Below are 24,678 nucleotides of genomic sequence, written 5' to 3' on the forward strand. Positions count from 1 at the left end.
AGATTCTGGATTTGCTCATACTTACTCAACTGTTGGGCAATTGCATCTGAGTTATTGTTGTGCTGTAATGGATTTATGCATAATTTCTGAGCACAGACGTATTCTTTCAAGTTCTGAATCCATAGAAACATTCAAACGAGGATATGGACTTAGTTGAGATTCCTTAGTTGAGATTCTGGCACGCAGGGGGTTGAAGTGGTGAAAAGAAAGCACTGGCATGATGCGGACATTGAATTCCCTTCCTTTGAAATACAGCACAGTAATTCCCATCTGCTCAAGTGAAGGATCCAGCGCTCTTTCTCAGACTTGGAGCTATCAGTTACTGCCATACTGAAACTGTGGGTTTCGAGTAGAGGTGAGTCTATGCAGCCTGTTCGGGAGCTGCTACTCTCAAAGGAGTTTCTGGTTCCCGTCTGAGCCCTCCCATCATGTGTGCGGTCCCATTGCCCTCCTTGTGCAGTACATTTTCCTCATCCTGCAGCCTGAGGAGGCAGCTCAGGGACGTAAACTCACAGACACATTAACCAGCAAAGATTGCCTGAAGATGGGCTCACCCATATAATAAAATCACACCATTGTCCACTTCTTTCTCATAATCTTTCTTCTAGGTCCCATTGCTGAGATAGTCAAGGGGGTTGCAGCTTTCCCCAGCAGCTCCACAAAGGGAGATGTCTCAGAGAGAAACCACTGCTATTTCACAAAATGTACTTGGAGACCTTTAGTCTTCAGGTGTGCTGAGGTCACATGACACATGTAACTATGAATGGCTTTTTGGAGGAAGTATGATGGAATAATTAGGCATAACGAGCAGACAAAGCTTAATTGGTTTTGATGTCATGGAAATATAAGATTTAGTCTTTTCCAGGGTACATTTTTGTTTTTTCTGAGCAGCACTCAACTCCATACTTTACCTGTGTTTTACAGATACCTTGCTTCCATACCAGAAACCACTGTCCTGAAATAGGGACCTAATCCCAGCAAGAGGAGTTAGGGCAGGCTGGGAGCCTGAGGTGTTAGCCTGATGTAGGACGGGAGAGGTCACGCTGGTGTGCTGATTTAGCTGCTAGGAAGTGTTGAGGATTGCAGCATGTCTTTCTTCTGCTCCTCTCAAGGGACAAAGTTTTTTCTTCCTTTGGAGAGATATACTCTAATCCTTTCCTGGAGTTGTGTCTAAAATCTGTCTTTGGAAAGCGAAATACTTCTCAGTTTTATACCATGGCAGAGAAGAAGCCTATTTTATACAGTATCCCAGTGATTATAGCATTAGCCCAAGGTAGAGGCACAGGAGTTCAATTCTATTCTGAAGGGATTTGAAATCCTACAGAGATGAATAAATAATAAAAATGTATACACCAGCACTATTTTGCTTTGTTGTTAAGTCTTTTTCTATTGCTAATATGCAGTGTATCTAATTGAAGACTGTTTCTTTATCAGCAGTGAAAACTATTCTAGAAAAAACAGTTTATTTCACCAAGTTAGACAGTTACCTTCTTAAACCTGAAAAAGAAATGCCCAGACATCCCATTATTATTGGTTTGAATTATTTATAGCCTATAGCATTTTACAAGACATTGGAAAAGCAAATGTATCCCATATTTTAAATATTACTTGGTGGTAAAAGATGCACGCAATGCAGCATAAGATTGCTATCATAGCATTTCCCCTGGTGTCATTTGCCACAGAACTTGACTGCTGCCACAACAGTGACAATCAGGAACGCTGTCATTATGGTCAGTGGGGGAGTACTTGATTTATTTACATTCATGTAAGCAAAGTCATAAGTTGGCCTTGGAAAACAGTAAGGTCATTGCATCTAGCAAGGTGTAACTGCAGTTTTCAAAATGACTGCACAGCTTGGCAAGGTAGAGTTTATGAACTGGCTTTGTATTAATAGCACATATATGTGAAATATTTTCACCTCTGAGGTTTACAGCCCCATATTTTCTGATGAAAAAGCAGGGATATTAGCTTTGTTATGCAGCTTTGTTGATGTCAACTGCAGGTGCTGATGATGCAGATGTCTTAAGTAACTGGGGTGAGTTTCAGTGCTGGTTGTTCTCCCCCTGACCATTTGGGTCCTGAGATTTCCTGAGATAAGTAAGCTGACCAACATCTCAAAAGCTGTACCTGAGTCAGGCAGTTTTATCCAGGAATCAAGTTTTTACCACCAAGACACAGAGAGACTAGAAATCTGGGAGGGAGGTGGTGCATAGGGAATGGTGGGGTAAGTCCTGATGCTTACCTACCTGTGCCTTTTCCTCCAAAATCTCTGAGCATCAGGCATCCCCTCATGAAGCCATGTTTGGCTACGCCTGGACCACAGGGGGAAGGGAAGGCATACAAGCATCAGTGAGCATGCCAAGCTGCTCCCACATGCCCTGTCTGACCCATACTGACAGGTCAGTGAGCACCCAGGCCATATCCTATGGTGGGACTTGGCTCCCAGAAACTCTGGAGCTGAGCATGTCTACAGCTTTGACTGTGCTCTGAGAAATACATTCACGGGCAATAGAAGAATATGTCAAATATGTCAATAATACATCAGAATATGATGGAGAGCATAACAAGTCCTTTGATGCTCTTCACCTTGGAGAAGAGTCACTCCTCAAAACAAGTGAGCTGACTGTAACAGCAGAGACCTTGACAACTAGACAGCAGAGCTGTTACTCCATCACTCACCTATGTCCTCGCAGATTATGCTGAGGGGTTTCTTTCTGTTTGGGTTTTTTTCTTTTTTGTACTTCATTAGCACCAGTGCTTGCCATTGGGTACTACATAGTCCAGGTTAGCCAGAAATTCAAACAGTTGGGTCATTAATATCAATGTCTCTGCCAGAGGGCCAGTTACATCTCAAGCCTTTTCTTTTTCGCTTTCCTAAAGACATTTTTCACCCAGATCAATGACTGGTGATTATCCAGTCTAAATCAGGATCCTATTATGTGAGGTAGAGGAGATTCTTTTGACTACTGCTGAAATGTATGTAATAATAATAGCCTTAGAGAGGAGTGAAATGTAGCACAAGCATCCTGTGTGTGTCTCTTTAATTAGAAACCATGCAGAGTTTGAAATCCAAGGTGCTTCCAAACATGTGCAGTGTTCATTTTAATCATTCCTCAGAGTGCAGGAGGAAGCATCAATTAAGTTAAGCATGAGAGAAACTCCTGGGAGTGGGTGCAGGAAATGAATTTTTTTAGTAATATTATTAAGTTGATGATGATGATGATGCCCAGGGACAGCACTTTGAAAGCATTAACCTGAAAAGGCACCGAGGAGCCCTGTAGTATGTTAGCAAGCAGGCAAAGCACTGAAAGATCCTTAAGGCATAAATTTGACCCATATTCTGTAGATAATCAACTTTTCTCTCCCTGAAGGGGATTCATGAGAATGACATAAAAGCATGATTTGCATTGTGAAGCCTTGTATCCTCCTTGATGTTCTCCTTGTCTGCTCCAACTGCTGTTGCTTCCTGACATCAAACTGCACAAAGGTTTGCTCCAGCCAGGGGAGAAGCTGAACTGCTCCTAATGGGAGCCTGGCACAACTATGGAGGGAACCTTTCCTACTGCAGAAAAGAAGAGGGCTTGCCGTGTTGGAGTGGGAGATGCTCTTTGACCTCTTCAGGGCAGCCCTTTCCTCTGACTGCCTGGCACATGTCAAAGCTAGAGCTGATTAAAACCCTTCTGGCAGTCAGCTGGCTAACGTGAGGGAAGGTGCCAGCCTGTCCTATCAGTGGCACTGAGGTTTGAAAGAGATTCCTAATCATCTTGCTGAAGAAAGCACGTGTCAGTGAATTGCAGCTAATCAGTCATTTGGGGGCAAGGAACTTGGATGGGAGGACAAAGTGGGGGCAAGGTGTGGAAGGCAGGGAACCGGCAGTCCTGCCAAGGAATGGGCAGGGATCCCCGAAAATTAGGTCCTTTTTGGGGGGAAAAAAACACTGTGATTTAAAAAGCATGGATTTTTCATTTTTAATGGATACCAGATATTTTAATATTGCTAATCACAGCAAACAGAGGAGAAATAATCTCTAAATTCCTGGCAAGTAGGTCATCGTGTACGTTTCTTCAGACTATGTGAGCATGGAGACCCCTGATGTGCTCTCACTTGAGAAGGTTTCCGGCAGCGAAGAGACAAGGAGGCTGCTCACACAGTGCAGATGTGGATGAGCTAACTCCTCTCACACTGACATTTTGAGCCAAGAATGTTTCAACATTAGCATCTCCTAATGCAGTTTCATCTCCCTGGCTATAAAGCCTGTCGTGGTGCAAAAGAAACCTCTGTGATTTTCACGTAACTAGGAGAAAAGAGCCATAGCTGTTTTTGTGTAACAGGATTTGTGTGGGCTGTTGGTAAGGGCACGCTGCTGATAAATAAGGTTCAGTTGTAAATATTCTCTAGTGACATGGGAATTTATCCACCTATTGAAGTTTACAACTGAGCTACCAAGGAAACATGTTCTTTAGCTCCACTGTGTATGCAGCCCACGGTGCATTTATCAAACACGCTGTCAGTTCAGGGAAGGCACAGTCCAGGTAATGCAGTATTTATGAAACTGCGAATACCACCTCAGAAAGTTCTCTTGTAGTACATTTTTTAAAGCTGTCTTATGAAAACTTTGGACAAGTGGAAAGCAGAGGATGTATTTTCAATTTTACAGTGTGGGACTCTGCTCTCTGGTCTCATGCAGTGAAGAAGATACAATAGAAAGTGGTGCTTCCTAAGAACCACATTTATTTATCACAAAGCATACAGTAAAAGCTGTGTGAGCAAATTAAATGCTACTTTTTGCAGAAGTGTTGGGGTTTAAACAGAAATTTCATATCCTCCCCTTCATCAGAAATAAGAACTAAGGCTGCCTTCTCATCCTTCTCCCATTCACCCATTTCAGTTTACAGGCTACAATGACACCACAGGCAGGCTGTTTGGGTCAGCACTTTTTCATCCCATTCCCATATCAGAGGGTCTTCATGGTCATTTATCTTATACTGCCTCTCTCATATTCCTTGGAAACTATGGCAGTGGCCCTGCTCACTCCCCTATGAAACCATCCCTGTTTCAACCTTCAGACCTTGCAGTACTCTGATTTTCTTGATTCTCAGTGATTGAAATGATGGGAGAAGCTTTTGCGTAACCTTAAAATTTGTGTGAAGAGAGGAAGAAAGAGAGGAGAAAGATTTTCCTGGTGTGCATTTATTTGTATTTAAAAAAAAAAAAAAGTCTATTCTCTACTGGTAGCAATCCCTTCAAGATTCATCGGAGTGGGGCTCCCTCTGTTGAGCTCTGGGAGCTTTGCCAGATGGTAAATACAGCTGCCTGCTCCACTTTTGGGGCAGCTTCATCTCCAGGCCCTTCCTTATCCCTCTTCTCTCCCTGTGGTCCATCTGAGAGGAAAAAAAAATTGCAACATAAAAGTCCATGCAAAGTAGGGTCTGGGAGTATGGCCTCTGAGCTGTGACATGCCTGGTCTCTCTCAGGAGGAAACCCAGCTCTGATGAGTTTTAACAGGACTGGATCATAAAGTCCTTTCTGGGGTGGAGGTGGGAAAGGGTTTCTGCTAGGAAAATGCTTGAGTCACAAAGCAAGGAGCCAAAAAGAAAGATGTGGAAAGGCTGGAAAGTAAACCAGAGGTACTGGGCTGGATAGCAGAGTTAGAAAGGTACCTCTGGAAAATATTAGGTATCCTGTGCTTCATCAGCTTCCACTAGGAAAGATCAAATTGAGCAGTTACAGTAGAGATTCACGTTATGGGTTTTTATGCAATATTGTTTAGTATTTTCCCCAAAATGTTCTTTTTTTTCTTACTGTGACCTACAGCATAAAGAATTGTGTAAAATTCCAGGGCTGTAAATGCTGTCATTGTGGAGGTGAAGGAGCCTGAAAAAACTTAAGGCTCTCAAAATTGCACAGTGAACGGACTTTTAACTCATCTCTTTTGCTAAAAAACAAGTGAGGACTGGGTTCTGTTAGATGTCTGGGAAAACTGGGTTATGATTCTTACTGAAGCAGTGTTGTCTGGGGAGTAATCAGTGAGAGATTTCATGTTTATTTAAAGGATTTGAAACACTCTTTGAATTGAACACAAGGCAATCTTAAACATATAACTGCTGTAGTGCCTTGAATATAAGGTTTTGTTTTGTGTTTCTCTGCAGCCTCAAGGGAGCTCCTATTTGGTTTGTAGCCTGTCTCTGTTGGTGGCTGTGGCAGTCTAAATGTAGCCAACTGTGCTGTCTTTCCTCCTTGAACTCCTGAGGTGGCTTGTTGCTGTCAGACTGGCTGTTGTAGTTGCAGTGGCAGATGTTTTATTCTGTTATTTGGGGTTTTTTTCCTTTGCTAACCTGCCACCAATTCCTGAAGCCCAGGCTTAGGAAGTGTTTGGTGGCCCTTGTCTTTGTGAGGCAGTCAGCCAAGGTGTATTTTGTTTGATGGTTTCTCAGGAAGCCACATTGCATACTTGGGTTAGAAGTCATTTTGGCTATTGGTTGAAATATTTTGTAGACCAGCTTTTGCTCTGAAATGTCTGTGTACAGATCCTTCCACTGAGATCCCCACACAGGATTACAGGGATAAAATTTGGCCCTTAGGATCCAGTGAATGTTTTCTGCCTGAAGGGTGAAGAACAGATTCTCAGAGCATACCTGGGCTTTGTAAAGGCTATGTCCAGCACAAGACATCACTAAATATTTTCCTTGGTGGAAGCTGCCAGCCATTCAGCTTTGTTTCAGAGATTACTTGTAAGATAAAGCTCTATACTGGGTAGGAATTTTTATTCATCCACACTGCTTCATCAAGATTAACTGGATTTAAAGTGGTTTAACTGAAACCAGAATTTGACCTACAATGCCAGCAGTGTGTTGACAGTACCACTTATTAAATAGCAGAGACTGGACGCATTCGGGTTTTGCAGAGCGTGAGGGACTTGGCGCTGACACGGTTAAACAGCTGGCTGGTGTTACCCACTGATTCTCTGGGCAGCAGTAGCTGTGAATTCACTGCTAGAAATCCAACCTGACCCTGAACATCACATCTTGCTTAATAGGAGTGCATATAGTTTGAGAATACTTCACTTAAACAACACGTTACTAGGGAAAAGAGATCTTTGAATGTGTAAATGTTGATAGATATTGATTGAGGGGCTGAAGCAATATGAGATACTCTGCTGAAGCAGGAGATATTAAGCTATTTTAGCTGCGATTACGAGATCAGATGAGCTCTTGCATTCAAGTTTTGAATCTTCTTAAGAGAAACGGTGTTGGACTGCAAAACTCAGTTCTTATTTTGGTAAAGTAGAGAATCCCAAACATACCTATAGTGCACATACTGCACATACTGTGCGATGGAAAGCCTGCTGGTTTTTGCTTGGTTGTGTTGCACTCATCAACTGCATTTGCCGGGGGAAACTGTGAAACATTCTCTAATTTTACTAAGTAAAAGATGGACCTTATTAGTTAAAATGCAAGATGAGCCTGTTTGCTGGAGAAACTATAAAGTAACCTCGGGAGATGCTGTTCTCTTTCAAGAGCAATTTGTGCTCCATTCACCAGTTGCTGAAGAAGATTAACACTGTCCTGTTACTGATCTGGGGTAGAGAGTGTCCTTGTTCCCTGTTCTTTGGAGAGCAATGCCGATGAGCTAGCAGGATGTTGTACCTGCCTGCCTTCATGTTCCATCTGTTGAGCCATTCCCCTGGTATCTTCATGCTAATTGCAAAAGTCTCTTCTGGAAATGGCGAATAGGTTCCTAATCTCTTCAGACACTTCCTCTCCATGTATAAATACCACCTCTTGGGAATGTGTAGGGGTGTTTCCAAGACCTTCTAGCACCTCAAAACAGTTCTGGAAAAGCATTTTACCTCCCACTCCAGGTAAGAGCTGCGTGCAGCTCAAGCGCGTGTCATCCTCACGTGTCTTCAGGTATCACAAGGGCTGCAGCCAATCCACAGCATCATCAGCCAGGATCAGGGCCTGACCATTAGCTAACCATTTAGTCAAATAAAACAGTAGATTAGACTTCTAAACACCTTTAGTCACGAAGTTTTATTTTTATTGTGATTAATTCTACTTACATGGTACTATCAATAAGCATGCCACTTTCCGAGTATATGAATGATTGCATTCTGTTTTCATTCTTTATGGTGCTGCTTTTATTGTCATATTATCTACTATTATTTTCAAAGTTGATTCCAAAAGTTTGTACCTGCAAAGTGTGATTTTTCAGGATTTTATGACTGTTCACGCAGAGCTGACTAATAGCACGTAACTGGTTTTTGTCTTTCTTACTTTGTGCCAAATTAGATTGTTTTTGTTTAATTTTCTGTCATTAGCTTTCTGTGAAAGCAAATGCTGCAGCATCACTGTTGAGATATGTCAGACAGCTGACCTGGGGGTGACAGTGCTCCTGGATGGATATGTGTAAGACAAACCATCTCACGCAAAAGACAGATCACTTTTAAGAGCTTTTGCTGTGAGATATGATGATGATTTATGATCTGTCACCCTGAAAGTTTGTCTTGAGGACAGAAGCCACTAAAAACTCTGCAGGTTACAGATCTGGTGGTGGTATACATTTGTTATGACTGCACTGGCTCAAGTTTGCCCCAACCTCTTGCTTCTTCAGCTTGTTGCACATACAGCTGCTCTCTCTTGATTCCTAGGGCTGACTGAATGACATATTCTAAGAACCACAATTAATTTAACTGAAAAGTGTTGCTTTGGAAAGGTGTCAAATCAAGAGCAACTGTAGTGGGCAGGATGGCGAAGAGCAAGTGGGCAGAGCACGGTCCCTGCTGCCCTTGCCAAGTCTGGCAGACATGGCTGTCATTGCCAACACAATCGAATTGCTTCTTGTGCCAGACTGCCTTCCACTTTTCTGTCCCAGAGGGACCCAAGCAGGCATTTCATGCTCACAATTTAAGTTGCTCTCATCTGACCTCAATGGGTGTTTTTGGTGCCAAGATCCGGGTGTTAGTAATAGGGAGTAGCCCATCTCCTCAGCAGTCCTGCTGATGGATGCTCCATTATGCAACCCCTCTCCTCTCTAGCACAGCTGCTGCAGTTTCTGTGGAGCTCTTTGGATGGCAGGAAACCATATGCTGAAGTGTCACTCAGCCTGCTTGTGGGAAGTTTCCTACCAGTTGGAAAATGTAAATTCAGTCCCATCCGTCGCCACTGAATCTTTGCTTGTGTTGACTGGGAGATTCAGAGTAATATGTGGTGCTTCAGAGTAATGAAGCAAGAAATTAGCAGTATGTGTTTTAATTATTATTTCTACTCTATAGTAATAATTTATGTTTAATTGTATTTTACCACTGAGATGCACATGCTTTTCATTCTTTTTCATTACTTTTTTCTTTCTGTGTCTTTTCTTCTCTATCGACTTTTAATTTACTCTGGTTGTTTGCACTCGGTAGTACTTCATGAAGGAGATAAATGTAAATACATTCATTCAGAGGAACAGACTCTTCAGAAATGTATTTAGAAGATGGGGGATATGGAGATAGATGTTGGAGTATTTTCAAGAACTGCAACAAGCAACATGCCAGTGTGTTTTGCTAAAGTGACTTAAGTACAGGCTTAAAAAAAAAAAAAAGATTTCCTGTCCCTAGCAGTGTTCTTATCAGGCTGTTCCAGCAGCATGTTCTGAGGCTGTTTGGCTTTATCCATTCCTGCTTTAACTCTAGATCTCACTATGAATAAGACCTGTGAAGCAAAGGGAGGGAGGAGTTAAACACACCTTTTGACCTTTTGCACTTCCCCAATTCTTTAATCCTTTCATCCCCCTGAAACAGGTCAGCTGATGGTGCTACTCCATGGGGCATGCAGCATCACACCTGCCTCTTGTGGGGGCTCCCCATGTGCAAGAGAAGCTCCTGAGGTTTCCCTTCTTTGCACAGTGTGAGTTGCACAAGGCAATAGCTTGAGTGAGAGAAATTACCCTTCAGCATTAACATGGCTTTCACACTGTGGAAAACCAATCTTCTGCTCTGCTGTTGCAGAGAGAAGTTGTAGCTGAAGCCTGAAGAGATTTCTTGGGTTTCAGGGATCTGAACACAAACTTGGTTTGAGAGAAGGGTTGGATCATAGCATTTCTGTCTGAGTCTAGTAGCCTTGCCCCAGTTTATTTTGGTTTTGATTTCTTATTTTGTAAGCACACACACTGTATTACAGGCAAGCATCAGACTTTTTTTTTTATGTAGTGACCTTCTCCATCAAATACTGCACACAGAAGTTGGCAGGCTTTGACCCATGTTGGAGCTTGCATTGCTTTCAAGCACATTGGGAAAATGTTTATTTTCTGTAAATTTTGAAAACTTATGACTTACTGTATCTGTGCAGCTCACATTCTACTAAGCTTTCTACTGGGAGAATTTATTGGAAACAAGTAAGTTTGGTTTTTTTCACGTTCCTTTTGTTCTTCAGGATACATAATGAAGAATTCTCCAGCTTTGACACTTAATTGCTTCATGGCTGTTGTTTGTCAATTTGCCAGCAGGTTTCTGCTTAACTGCCATTTGACATAGCTGAAACACAAATGCGGGATGATTGAGTTGCCAACATATCATTGAGTCTTCTGCAAGGGGGATTTTCAGCATATTAACACTTCAGGCTTTTACGTCAGTATTGATTGCTGAAATTGAAAAGAAACCTTTGGCAGTATTCAGCATTGTGCCAGCATGGATTTACTGGCAGGAAAAAACTGGCTGTTGCCATTGACTGTGACTTCACCCCTTCCTTCCTTTCTTTCTTGCATTCTTTATTTCTATACACACCCACACAGAGTTTTGAAATCTAATACACATCATAGCCAAATGCCAGTTAGCCTCACAATAAATAACACGGCAAATCAAGTACAAGATACAGTCAGATGTCAAGGCTGTTTAATTTTGCAGCCACCTGCATTATACCTGACCAAATTTCACGGCAGCTGGGGAGGGGGTGATGGCAGGCGTCCCTCAGAGTGGCAGTGCAGGTCAGGGGCTGACTTGGAGGAAGGTAGTGGGGTGGTGGTCTCTGCCGAGCTCCTCACAAGGCAGCCAGGCTGTCCCTGAATGCAGGAGTGCCATTATGGAGCTGGATACCTTGGGGAGAGGAGCAGCATGGTGCTGCTGGGGCCAGGCTAGGAAAGTGAATTTCCCTCCCTCGACATAGTGATGCTGAAGATGCCAACATGGGGCCTCACAAATGAGCTTATGCTGCAGATCCACAGGGACTTAGGCTACAGAGCAGGGGATGAAGTGCATGGTGAGGATGTAGTGTGGTGGCTCAGTGTTGTCCACTAGCTGTTGCTGTGGTAGTGCCCATGCATGGGATGGGCAGAGCAAGAGGAAGGTGTAAGTCCTCCTGCAGCTGCTGGAGAAACATCTCTATGTGCTTTGCCTCACCAAAACCATTGTCTGTCTACTTTTCTTTAGTCTAATCTCTTAGATGACACGTTACAGTCTGTTTTAGATTAGAATATCTTTAGGAAGGACTACTTGGGCATTCTGAAGGTGGTGATGTTGCATGGAAGAAAGACTTGAGGGAAAGTAGGATGGGGAATGGAGCAGAGATTCTGAACATAATTTGGGAAGGACGTGCTCACCAGCAGGGTTTGGGGAGTTTGCATGTCAGTTATTTATCAGTCCTGGACAACTGCTTTCCATTTGAATTGGGGAAGTCAAGTGAAGAAAAGGGAAGTGATTAGGCTAGAATTGCCTGCACAAAGATTTGGCAAAGAGGGATGTAATCACAGGATCATAGGAATATTTCTAAGAACCACCTAACTTTTTATGAGGAGTGACATTACCACTAGCAAACAGTAGCAGTTTTTCTTCTGTTTCTGAAAGATGCTTAATAATCCCTCCTTACAGGTGTAGTTCAGAGAAGCTTTCTGAATCTGATCTGCTCTTATTTATGGATTAACCAAAAGTAGGAACAATAATGGGAAACTTTCAAAAATATGCTTCTTAAGGACCATTAATATAATATGACCATGAAAAGTCCACTGAAAGCTAGACCTTTTGGCCAGAAAATACCACAAAGGAAGCTTCGGGAGTTTATTTTGGTTGTGGTTTTTGTGGGTTTGTTTGGTTTGGGGTTGTTTATTTCTTTTTGTTTTGAATCTGTTTTTTTTAATTGTGCCAGTAAATTTCTCTCTTTGGTCAATTTAAGCAGACACCTAAAGCCTTAGAATAGTAAAAGTAGCTTTATTTGAAAAGACTTGGAGGATTCTGGTATTTCTCTACCCCTGGGCCACAGTAAATGCAAAGTTTACCTGGGATGCTCAAATCAAAATGGGTATTTCTGGCCTTATGGAAAGACTGGGAAATGTTTCAATTACAGCAATTTTTCAATAGGAGGGTATCTTTTCCACTGAATAACATGTTCATTTCAAAAAATGCCTCTACAGAGTTTTTAGTTGATAAGCTGTGGCTCAGAATTAGAAAAGCTGTAGCTGATAATTGGAACACTTTGTTTTGGAAGCACCTTCCCACTGGCTTGTGGTTTAAGTACCTTATGTGCAGATCTTCTCTGTATAGGACTGTTCATAGATAGTCCGTAGCTAAGCCCATGAAAGAGGAGAGGAACACAAGCACCTAAATTGTCCATTCCCCCATTAAGGTCTCCAAATGAAATAGTTCCAGATTTCAAATGAAAATTTGTCTTGCCATTTGTTTGTTTTACTTAAAAGTCTGCATTTGCATCAGGGGAAGGTAAAAACAGGCACCTGAATCATCTTCTAGCCAGCTCAATTAATTAACAATAAACGCCCAGCATGTGTTGCATAATAATTTAATTGATCATGTCTGCAATTGTGTAAAATCCAATTTGTCTTTCTTTAGCACTGAGGGCTGTTGCCTTTTTATACAGTAAAATGAGTCTTGGGAAGAGAAAGTGGTTAAAAAGTAAAGAAAGTTATCTGACCTTGAATTGCTACAAAGATCTTGGGAATAGTAAGGCCCCGTCTAGGGTAAGTGATACAGAGCGCACTTGCCAGGCATGTGCCTGGATCAGCAGTGGTTCAGTGCACACCTGGCAGAAGTCTCACTCTAACTTTGATAAAATGTCTTCTCCCAGCGTGAATTAAAGTAATGAATCATTTATTTCTAAATTACTACAAAGCTCTGTACTCTCTTAGCTTAATGTGGGTTTTTTTCTAGTTTAAAATATGTAATGCAATCTATGCCTTACCTAAGGAGTTTGATGGTATTGTATGCTTAATGTTTAAAATGCTGGCAAGGGGGCAAAGCTTTGCTGTCAAGGGAAATAACCATCCTGGCAGAGAGCAAAATATCAGTAGGATGCTGCCACTGATTTGACAGAGACTGTTTGATGCTTTGTTAGCTGGCTGTTGATTTCATGGGGATTTTGTTATTTTTGAGGGTGTTTCCAAAATACTGGTGTTTAACTGGGTACCTTCATTCTGATGCAGCAAAGTTCAGAAGAATACACAGCAAAAAGAGGGACTGTAAATTGCTAATGAGAAAAGTTAGAACTGGGGACACATGAATGAAATTAAATCTCCCTCCAGACAATGTGGATAGTGCTCTGAAGAGCTGTGCCTGTTTGACTGCCTCCTTCACTTCATGCTCTAGGCAAAAAGATCTGTTGCCCAGGCTTTCCAAGACCTGCACAGCCACTAGAGCCTTTCCTAATAAAAATGAGTAATTTAACACCTGTGTGTGAAGGTACATTCAAGAAACTTACTTTTTGATCAGCGTGGAGTCTGCCTGCCGCCGTGACCATCTGGAGCCCAGAAGCAGGCGGAGACAGCGGCGCTGGCAGGCAGTGCAGGCAGCAGGCTGGTGCTTCTCCTCCTCCTGCTGAAAGATGCAGGTGTAAGAGTATAAAACCTGCCCTACCAGAGCAGGTCCATTTAATGCACCCATTGGGACTGAAAAATGCCTCTGCTCGTGGCTTTAACAAATACCATGAAGAGTCATCTCAGCATCTCTTTTACTGGCTCTGGTAGGGAAATGCAGTGTTTCTGTTGGGCCACTCCACCCTCTCCCTGTGGAAAGTATCTGAGTGTTATTTTAGGCATAGGAATGTTATCCAGAAGTACAGGCATAAGAAACACCTGGGGGAATACCAGGGTGTTTTATTAAATATAGCTTTACTTTTTCATTGTTCCTTTAGGACACCCATTGATAACAAGAGTGCACAGCTGGGAACAGACTACTTATCGCATCTATATGCAACAGAAAACTGTGTCATTTTTGCAAATACTTCTCTGAAAAAAAGACTCTTATGGGAGGTTGATTTTACAGGACCTCTCTAACATCCCCTGTGTTATGTGCTGCTACATATTTGCATTGAGGCTTGCAAACTGACTCTTAGTTCAAGCTAAATAAAATGAAAAATTATAGAGGGTAATACAGCAGTACACCTTTTCTATTCTACTGTGCATTAAAGAACTATCATAGGACCAAAGCAGCAGGTAGCTGTGTCCAACACAATCACCCCCTGCTCTGTGGGATTCAGAAAGAAGGGGAACAAGTAGCAAGGAGGGTGAGGGCTGCCTCACTTCCACCAAAAACGTGTCCATGCAGGTGCAGCCTGGGTTCGATAATCTTGCACCAGGACAAAGTGAACTCTGGGAAGATTTTTTCACAATCAAGTGGCTTCAATTAAATAGGTTTCTCTTTTCTATCGTACCAAGCTATTAACTTTTTAGGCTTTACTTTTCTCTTGTGGTGTGATTTTTTAGTAAGTTTGTTTCATTCTTTTAATGAGGGTGAAAGCCTCAGAGCTCTTTTTAGTTATAAAAGAAACATTTGAGGCATTCTGCCTATTCCACTTTTCCACAGGGACATTAATTCATAAGCAACAAAGAATATTATAACTGTTTACAGTAGCCCTCAGTAAGCAGCATGAGACTTGGGGATTTTGAAAGAAATAAGAGCATTTGGTTATAGAATCAAAAACTAAATGAAAAGCTTCAAACTCAAAAATGTTTAGAGTTGCTCAAACAAGCAAAATGAAAAATTATCAACTTACCAACTTTTAGAACCATGTGAATCTTCAAGATCGTTTTATTTTGTTTCTTTTCTGAGCTTCAGAATCCAAAGCAACCCTGAAGATCAAAATGTCTAAAATTTTACCTTTACACATGTCAAGGTCTACTCGTTTAAATACATTGCTCTGCTTACAGAGGATATTTTGCAAATTAACTGATGCTGCTTGATGGTGTAAGAGGTACTGCAGGTTTCAGCTGAGCTTCAGGAGATGGACAGTGCCTGCTCTGATATAACACACTTACCTTCTGAGGCTTACTATAACATACATCCTAGTTTTCCTAAGATCTGTGGTATGGCATTATGTAGCAATCATCTGCAGTCATTGGGGTAATTTGGTCAAGGATGACCAGTTTGCTTCCAGATAAAAATGACTCTAGGAAGGATATTGGTGTTGGCTGGAGTTTGCTTAAAGGTGTTTCTTTTGTTTCCGCAGAATGTTTCTCAGCTTCCCTATGGCAAAGCCCTCTACACATATGAGGGAAAAGAGCCTGGTGACCTCAAGTTTAACAAGGGGGACATCATCATACTGCGGCGGAAGGTGGACGAGAATTGGTACCATGGGGAGCTCAATGGGAACCACGGCTTCTTCCCCGCCAGCTACATCCAATGCATCAAGCCTCTCCCGCAAGCTCCACCTCAGGGCAAAGCACTTTACGACTTTGAAATAAAGGATAAAGATCAAGACAAGGATTGCCTGACCTTCACCAAGGTAGGGGAATAGGTTTTTAAAAAAAAATTCAGGAAGGGGCTTCCGTAGGGAGTGATGGGGCACTTGGGGTGCTGGCAGCTGAGTCAGGAGCACAGTGGTGCTGGGGACTGGTGGGGCACTTTCCTGGCCTCCCTGGGGCCCAGGGACCCCATAAACTCTGTTTGTTTCAACTGGTTGCTTTTATGAGAAAATGAAAGTCTTTGAGCTCAGGCAACCTAGTGGAGGCAGGCTGATGGGCTAAATTTCCTTTATTAAGTGGGATAACCCCTCATGTAACACACTGAAGGATACTGACTTTTTCCAGCTTGTAAATCCTCCTCTTTCATGGTTTAACCTCAGCCAGCAGCCAATCCCCACACAACCACTAGCTTACTCTCCCTGCAGCGGGATCAGGGAGAGAATTGGAAGGGTAAAAGGTGGAAAATTCATGGGTTGGGATAAATACAGTTTAATAAGGAAAGGCAAAAAGCTTTGCACACAAGCAAAGCAAAACAAGGAATTAATTCACTTGTTCCCATGGGCAGGCAAGGTGTTCAGCATGCTCAGGAGAGCAGGGTCCCATCACGCATAGCAGTGAGCATGATGTCATATAGCATGGAATATCCCTTTTGGTCAATTTGGGTCACCTGTCCTGGCTATGTCTCCTCCCAGCTTCCCATGCACCCCCAGCCTCCTTGCCCGCATGGCGGTACAGAAGGCCTTGGCTCTCTGAAACCAGTGCTCAGCAGTAACAATGTCTCTATATTATCAACCATGTGTTTAGCACAAATCCAAAACCACAGCCCCGTACCAGCCACTGGGAAAAAAAGTAACTAACCTAGCCAAAACCAGCACATCCTCCCTGCAGAAGCGGGGGCTGTTCAGTGTCCCTGCAGTGTCCCATGCACCAGCTGTGCTGCAGGACTGGGTAGATGTAAAGACTCCCATCAGGGTCAGCCCTGTGTAAGCATCACTGGGAAATGACTCCCATTTTGTCTAAAGGAGAAGCCACTGAGACAGTTTATGCCTTGTATGGCAAGCTTGGTATAAAGCCAGTGAAACTAAACAAGAAGGACTGGCTACATGTTTTCCAAGAACATTTTTCCTGTCTGAAAAAAATGCATTTCATCTGCATTGAAATGTTCCCCAAGAACAACTCGAATTTCAGAAAAAAACTAATGGAAATGTGTTTTTTAATGTTCCTTGTTGAATCAGATGTTCCAGTGTTTTAAAATGACATTCAGCTTCAAAATGTATATTGCATCACATCATATACCAATTAACAGTTGAAATACACTACATCAAAATATATTGCAATATGTTTCTATTTTAAGAACATAAAGGCAGTAAAAAGCAGACATTTAAAAAACAGTCTTTGGGGTTTTTTTAAACCAAAATGTTTAATAAATTCACACTGGAATGAGAGAAAACTGAAATATTGTAATTTCCTTTGGATTTAAAATGTCACATTTTCCCTTTCACCCCCAAACCTCCCCACCTGCTTTTTGCCTCCCCGACCCTTCCCTAGACATTTGTGTTGACCTTAGATGGGTTTCATGGATATCAAGAAACCCACAGTAAAATAAAGCATATCCTCTATTGTTAATTTATGGCACTGAATGCCATGGAGAACCTGTTCATTGTCATTTTCTGTTTTGTTTCAACTGTCTGCGGCTGTTACAGTATCACATAAAGTAATAACAGTTATGCTGAAAATGAATATGAAATAGATGATAAAAATATCCTTCACCAGGATTTTACTGACCTCCTCTTTTGAGGCTACTTATTATAGCTGAATGAATCATTTGCAGCATATAATTTTCTCACCGAATGTAACCTCTTTTTCACTCATGCAGTGTTTCTCAGCAGAATGCAATTTCCTACACCGTATACTTTCTCATATTTATTTAACAAAAGATTTGTAAGCACTTTTGCTCCATAGCAAGTGAAGTGTTTGATTGCAAACACTGCAAACCCTGCGACTAGCCAGCCTCCCTGGAGCTGTGAATCTCTGTGAGAAAGTGGGCTGCTTAGTGAGAAGTAACAGCCATGCACTAACAGAAAATTAGCCAGAAGTTACCTTTGAGATCCTATCAGTAAATATAAATTTGCTGGTGCATTGTTTTCCTTGTGTTTGCCCAGAGGTATGCTGCAGACTTCTCTGAGAATGCAATCTTCCTTGTCTGCCTAAAGTATTCATTGCTTGTGCAATCTAAGAAATTTAATAGGCATAGCAGGCAGTTGTGGTCTCTTTTGTTAGAACAGGTCCTTTCCTAGACACTTTTGTATTTGATATATTTGGTGCCATATATTAGTATACCTCCTTTACAATAACTGCCTTTGTATAGTGATAGTTCTCGTTTTCTCAGCTGTCCAGTGTCATTCTCATAAGGAGCATTTCTTTCTGCTGTACAGCTATACTCTCAAACTCTCAATTTTCCTTGTTTTCCCCCCTCATGTTACTGTCTGCATCCTTTTATCCCTGATGGCTGTGTTTTTCCCAAGGGGGTTAGGTTTCTGTTCTATTGCTATTTTCTTCTTTAGCTCCTTCCACTGCATGCACTACCACCTTGTAACTGTTTTTATGTCCTGCCTATTGTTCTCCCTGACAGTGAATAATCTATTTTTCATCTTGAGACTTTACCATCGTGTTTTCATCAGTTTTCTCAATGCTAATTTTAGCTGTCACCTGTGTTGATGAAGTTTCCTGTTTAGCCCAGATTATAGATCCTCTGCTGATGCAGTCAGTTCCTCTGCATAGAGTCCTGAGTACTGCAGTGCTGTAGCTGTGGTTTGTCACTTTGAGCAATATGCATCATTTGAATGTCTCAGTTTGCATCTGAAGATGCTGGACTTGATCTCAATTTCATTTAAGCTATTTTTTCCTTCCTCTGGAAGAGGGTTTAGTTTGGCATACCATTTATACAAACTAATATAACCTATTTGTGTCCTGCAACTCATTTAATGCTACCAGACACTTGTAATTGGATTTTATTTATAAACAGATAATAAAGAAGAGTTTTCATCCAAAGAAAAGCTGTAAGAAGGAAACTCAAGCATAGGGATCTTCTGTATCATTACGTTTTGTTGCTCTTTTGCTGGGCTTTGCTTTTTCCCATCCTGTTTGTTACTGTGCACTCGGAATACCTATTGGTGCACCAAAAGAAAACAAAGGAAGGATATTTGGTGTTTCTTCTTACTAGTTTGTTTTGTTTTATTTTTCAAAATGCAAATGTTCTGTTGCTCCATAGGTGTATTGCAAGGAAATGAAATCTGCTTACAGATCTTCATGAGCAGTGCTGCAGAAGGCTTCTACCATTTACCCATTTTCATCTCCTGTAGACACAATACTCTTCAGATTAAAGGCCAAATATAATCCAAATGTAATAATTTTGTATGTGTTAGAATAAAACCAGGAGGGGTAGAGAAAAATCTGTTTTGAGTATCCAGTGCAGCAAACAAAGGTCACAGCTGTCATTCTCTTACACCATGTGGACTGCTCCCTCAGCTCTTCCTCCTAAATAAATCACATATGCAGGCATAGGGTTCCACCACTGTTCTCTCCTCTGCAGTAATTACAAGAGGATACAACATCTCAGATTTGCTACTTAACATATTTTCCAGCAGTGCTTGTCAGTGATCAGTCAAACCGCGCAGTTAGCAGTTATTTTTTCTGTGTAACGACTGTTTTCAGCCTTGTGTCAGCTTTGCACCAGTTTAACTCTAGTAGCTTCAGGAGTTTTACTCCTGATATTCCCTGTATGGTTGCAATCAGCATGTGGCCTGTAGAGCCTAATTGCATGCCCTTGGGATATACTTATTGACTCTGCTTTCTAATCTTACCTTACGTGCTACCACAGTATGGGCTTGGGCTCCTGCTCTCTCTATTTTAAAAAATACTCCATCCTCCTTTGGGATATGCACTGTCTGGCGCAAAAATGTGCAAGAGGATTCTTCTTTCAGGTATAGCAATGCAAATCTGTAGTAATTGCATTGTTTTTTGTTTGTGTAGTTACTCCACCCTTAGACCGAGTCCAGTTTCAGCCCACAGCTTTGTTTAGGTGTTTGACCACCCTTTGCATGCGTGAGTTCACATGGCCTTTAGAAGGCTGAATCCCAGTGGTAGATGAGTCTCAGGCACGTCAAGGTAGCAACAACTGTTCACCATGCGTTATTGTTCATCACATTTTTAATAACATCAGCTATTTCCTTCATTTTCCAACAGTTTTGTTCCCAGGCCACAGTGGTGCTTAACAAGTGCACTGCCAGTCTTAAAACCGTGACATCCAGTACTGGTTCCTGGCTGTGGAGCAGCATCCCAGCCCCTTAGCACTCAGTTCCAGCAATATTTGCTGTTCACAGAGGGACCATCCCGGCAATAGCTGGCAACAGGGATTCTCATGCCAGCTGGCAAGCACTGTCACTGGACTCACCGAGCATGGCGCAGTGCCATCCTGCCATCACTGAGATCTCCCCAGTGCTCTAGATGGAGTAGTTATCTCTGCAGAATAGCAGACACATCTGCTCTGTATTGCTTTGTTAATGGCCATCAATGACTAGAGTAAAAATCAGGCTGTGAATCAAGACTGTTATTGGACACTTTTTTGTGCTGTTTTCTCAGCAAAAAGATTCATTTCTCTGTCAATCAAATTGCTTTTTAAGTGATTTATCTTTGACTTCTTTTCTGATAATGGTTATAAACTGAAACTGCAAGTCCCACATGCCTGTTGCAAGGCTGACCCAGCCCTAATGAATAGAGAGAAACTCAAAGAAGTAGGAGAGAGCAAATAATTAAAGACTTGAGCAACAGGCATAAAAAGAGCGCAACATATCTTTGTCCAAGCTACAGTGGATACCATTTGCTTTTGAAATGAGATTTGAGGCTTGGATTTCTTTATGCTGCCTGGAAATCAATTTAGTCAATGTGAAATAGTGAAGTTCAGAAAGTTGAAGTGGTATGCCTAGAGATCTATGGCTTTTTACTATTCATGATCCTTTTGGGAATCTTTCTAGGAATTTATAAGTAGCACAGCTATCCAACTAATACAAGGTACTAAAATAATTCATGTTGAGGCTTTCACCAGCCCACTGTATAGAATGGTGCTGTTGGCTGTGAATTCAAAGAAACTTTCTATTAATAAAGAATTTCAAAAGATTTTTCTGGATTTGCTGTAATTCCTGGAGATTCTCAACACCCTTCTGAAAACTAATTATGTAATGGAATTCTCAAGGATTTGCACTTTGCTCTTCCACAAAGATACACATTTTGAATGTTAGCATATCTCAGGATGCTTTTCTCATGTATGAGACAGCCAGACCTGGCAGAGCCAAACTAAGATCAGTGTATGGAAATGCCCCCAGATTTCACAGATCCTTAGCAGTTAAAGTTGAAAGGGACCTTCAAAGGTCACCCATTCTCCACCCCATCTGTGAGTAGAACCAATGCCTTTCCTGCCAGGCTGTACAGGCTGCTCCAGGGATGGGATTGCACAGTGCCTCTAACAAAGTCAAATAAAATGTTTCTGGGGTTTTACAGTTTAAAATTTTTTTCTGAAATTCTTATCTTACATGTGTGTATATATATGCAAAAATACATATTATATACACACACATATATATACATGTATATATATATACACACATTTATATGCAGTGTTGGGTTAAGGGTTGGACTTAATGATCTTAGAGATCTTTTCCCACTTGAACAATCTATGATTCTATTCATAAGCATATGTATGCACTTACACGCATTATGTGTGTACAGATAAACATATAGTGAAAGTGTAGACCCATCAGATTTTGTTTTTTTAAAAACTCTTTTAAGGAAATAGCTGAATAAATATAGAAAGTAGGAACACTCATAGCAGGTTCTTGAAGCGATGCAGTTGTTTCTTTTCCTCATATACATACCCCCTTTACCTGGATTCTGCATTTATGATAATCAGTCTTTAGTAAGAGCATGTGGAAGCTTTGCAGATTACTTTCAGTTCTTTACACAGATCAAAAATGGTCTGTGCAGACAGGGCTTTGGAAGGGAATGCTATCTGTTTCTCCAGGAAATTAAATGCACAAATTCTTTTGCAACCTTCCAGCTGTAATAAATAGCTGAAGGACTCAGTCTGTGGCCATTTCTCTGAGCTTTCCCCTAATGGATCATTCAGATGAATAATTCAAAGGAAACATTTAAACTATTTCAGAGTGCACATGTTCAAAATGCACATGTTCAAAAACTACAAAGCACATCACACTGTTCTGGTCATTTTTCTATCAATGCAAATCCACAGTCTGACCATCCTGAACCAGGAGTTTTTGGAGGTTTTTTCCTACATGAGAAGTATCTGCAAATAAACAACTCCCCTTGCCTGACTATCAGCATCTTGTTATGTGGAGGGTGGTAGACCATATCTAACTCTTATTTTCACAGAGTGAGTAATGGAATTAAAGTGAGATCGACAGGGAACTCTGTCTCAGCTTTATGGAGGAAAAGATTTTCTTCTATTTTTGTAAATTTCTGCACAGGAACAGAGGAAGATTGCTTGCCATGAGAGAATGAAGCTGACTTCCCAGCTTCTCTCAGCTCACTCCTTTCTTTTTCGTAGAAGATCTGTCTATCCAGGCAGAACCCCACAGAGAAGGCTGCCTTCTACAGCCATTGTACCAAGCACTACTGGCTCAAGCCTGGGTTTAGCATGAGAACCCCAGCAGACAGAGGTGGTAACAGAAAACCATTGGCAAGCTGAGTAGCTCAGCTTGGAAAAATTCAGGGTTTAGTCCTAGTCACTTGAGCTTTTCTAATGACTAGTGTGTTCTAGGTTTTAACTATACCAAGAGAAAGTTTGAGCAGTATGAATCTGATTTGCACTGCTATACCTCCTCTTTTATAATCAGAAAAAATTTCATCATCAGTTGACATTCTTGTAAGGTCCCTTAGATTAAATATAATACTAACATACCATTAGTTTTAGCAAAGGAACTTGTATCTAAACTGAAGCTGATCCAACAGTTGAATGCAATTTCTTATGTAGTATGTTATCTTTGGCTTTTTATCTGCTTTGCATTTTTACCTTCAAATATTTTTTTTTTTTAAAGGAAGCTGACATTCAACATATCAGCAGTGTAGGCTAGTTGCTGAGTACCTCATACTATACCTTATGCTTCTTCTTGGAGGTGTTTCTAGGACTACCTGTGCTATACTTGTGCTTCCCTTTAAACTGTCTTCTGGATCAGCCAAGCATTACAACAGACCCTTGGATACACAGGGGCAACTTCATGCTAGGGAGTTTTCACCCTTGAATTAGAGGTGATCTCCTGTGTCAAACATTCTTCTCTCCCTGCAGCAAAGCTAAGAGTTTACTTGTTCCCTCCTGCCTGTACCCAGACCCTTGGAGCTGCTGACAGCCAGCATGAGCTGCACTGGTCTGCAGGGTGCTTAAATGCACTTTGAATGGGATGCCTGGGGTAAGATGCTGGGCCAGGAATGCTGCTGGCCCAGGATTCAGGGAAGATTTTTACCTGGTTTATGACGCCCTCTGTGTACTCTCTCTCTAAGCTGTCATGTGCGTAACTAAAAACTGGTATCTTTCTCCTGAAAAAATCTGACTATATGTATTTTTTGTATCTTAATTTGAGGATGAAATTTTGACGGTCATCAGGAGGGTGGATGACAACTGGGCAGAAGGAATGCTGGGTGACAAGATTGGCATTTTCCCTATCCTGTATGTTGAGGTAAGTTCATAGTATGGTGGTGGATGCTGATCTTGAAGTCTGGTGGGAGTCTTGTGCCTCCAAGGGCAGAATAACCTCAAAAATTCTGAGATGAGAAGGTTAAATTACAACAGAATAACTGAAAAGGATTTTTTTGCTTGCTGTCTGCTAAGACACTAGGAAGGCACATCTGATTCAAAGTGGCCAGTAAAATATGTTCCCTGAACTACTTTAAAGGCATTTCTGGTGTAATCTCCACAATACGTAGGGAAAATGGAAGAGGATGGTTGCAGTTGGGGTACCTTGCACCCACCTGAGGAGAGGTGGGTGTTGCCAGCTGGCGGGGAACAGCAGTGGAGGTTCAGCCGTGGTCTGACAGCACAGACCTTCAGAGAGGTGCTGTCGATGTTCCTGACCTCAGCAGGAGCTCAGGCAGCTCCACCCATGTGCCCAAGGTCTCTCATTCCATCTGTACCAGATCTAGTTCTGTCCTGAGCTCTTTCCTGTAATAATTTCCATGGGAGTCTTATTTCAAAGTAAATGCTGAGACTTCACTTTCTCTAAGCAAACCTGTTGTGCCATCTCATCCTACTGCTGCCACCCTCCTGCTGGGGGTGCCCTTCCAGGCAGATGCTCCTTGGGAGCAGGGCTGCAGCCAGCAGTGGGTGCATGTGGCAGCCCCGCTGGTGCAGCTCTGTTGTGCATGTCCCAGATGATGTCTTACAGGAGCTTTTCTTCTTTGTGGGTGAACCAGGGGTGCAAAGAACAGATGGGCATGGCATGCATATGTATTTTTCCAAGTTGCTGCCACTCTGCACCCAGTGCTCAGAGCAGTGTCTGACTAACTCTGCTCCCAGGCATTGTCTGGTGCCGCTCTTTGGAATGAAGCATCTCCTGTGCCTACAGCAGAGCCTTCTCTACTTGGTGTGGCTTTGGTGCCTGCCTCTGAAATTACTTCTCCAGATTTCTTAGTTAATGATTTGAGACAAAATAGAGATAATTAGTGCCTGACTACCTAATTATTAACTCCGACAATGACCAATTTGGAATAAACCATCATTAATATACATTGCATTCCCACAGTTGACAAGAACAATAATATTAAAACCAGAATGTGTAGGAGCCGTTATTGGCAAACCAGCTGCCTCTTGTAAGTTAATGACTAGTTTTCTTCTATTCTGAATGCGTAACACATTTTCAGTTTGTTGTAATTAAATGAGAAAGCTGGGTTTCTCCCAGAATTCATTCTTTTTCCCTTCTTTTTCTTGTGCTGGGGAAGTGTGATGTTACT

General features: G+C 41.8%; 1 protein-coding gene across 1 annotated transcript in view; it reads left to right on the forward strand.

Annotated features, from left to right (window-relative positions):
* SH3RF3 (SH3 domain containing ring finger 3) overlaps positions 1 to 24,678 on the forward strand; it is a 249,861-nt gene that overhangs the window by 140,152 nt on the left and 85,031 nt on the right. Inside the window, 2 exon segments of the mRNA XM_050331229.1 lie at positions 15,429 to 15,704; positions 23,313 to 23,408. Of these exon segments, the coding sequence (XP_050187186.1) occupies positions 15,429 to 15,704; positions 23,313 to 23,408 (372 nt within the window).

Source organism: Myiozetetes cayanensis, unplaced genomic scaffold (assembly GCF_022539395.1).
Source record: "Myiozetetes cayanensis isolate MyiCay16 unplaced genomic scaffold, myiCay2020 scf5-8, whole genome shotgun sequence".
Taxonomy (NCBI): domain Eukaryota; kingdom Metazoa; phylum Chordata; class Aves; order Passeriformes; family Tyrannidae; genus Myiozetetes; species Myiozetetes cayanensis.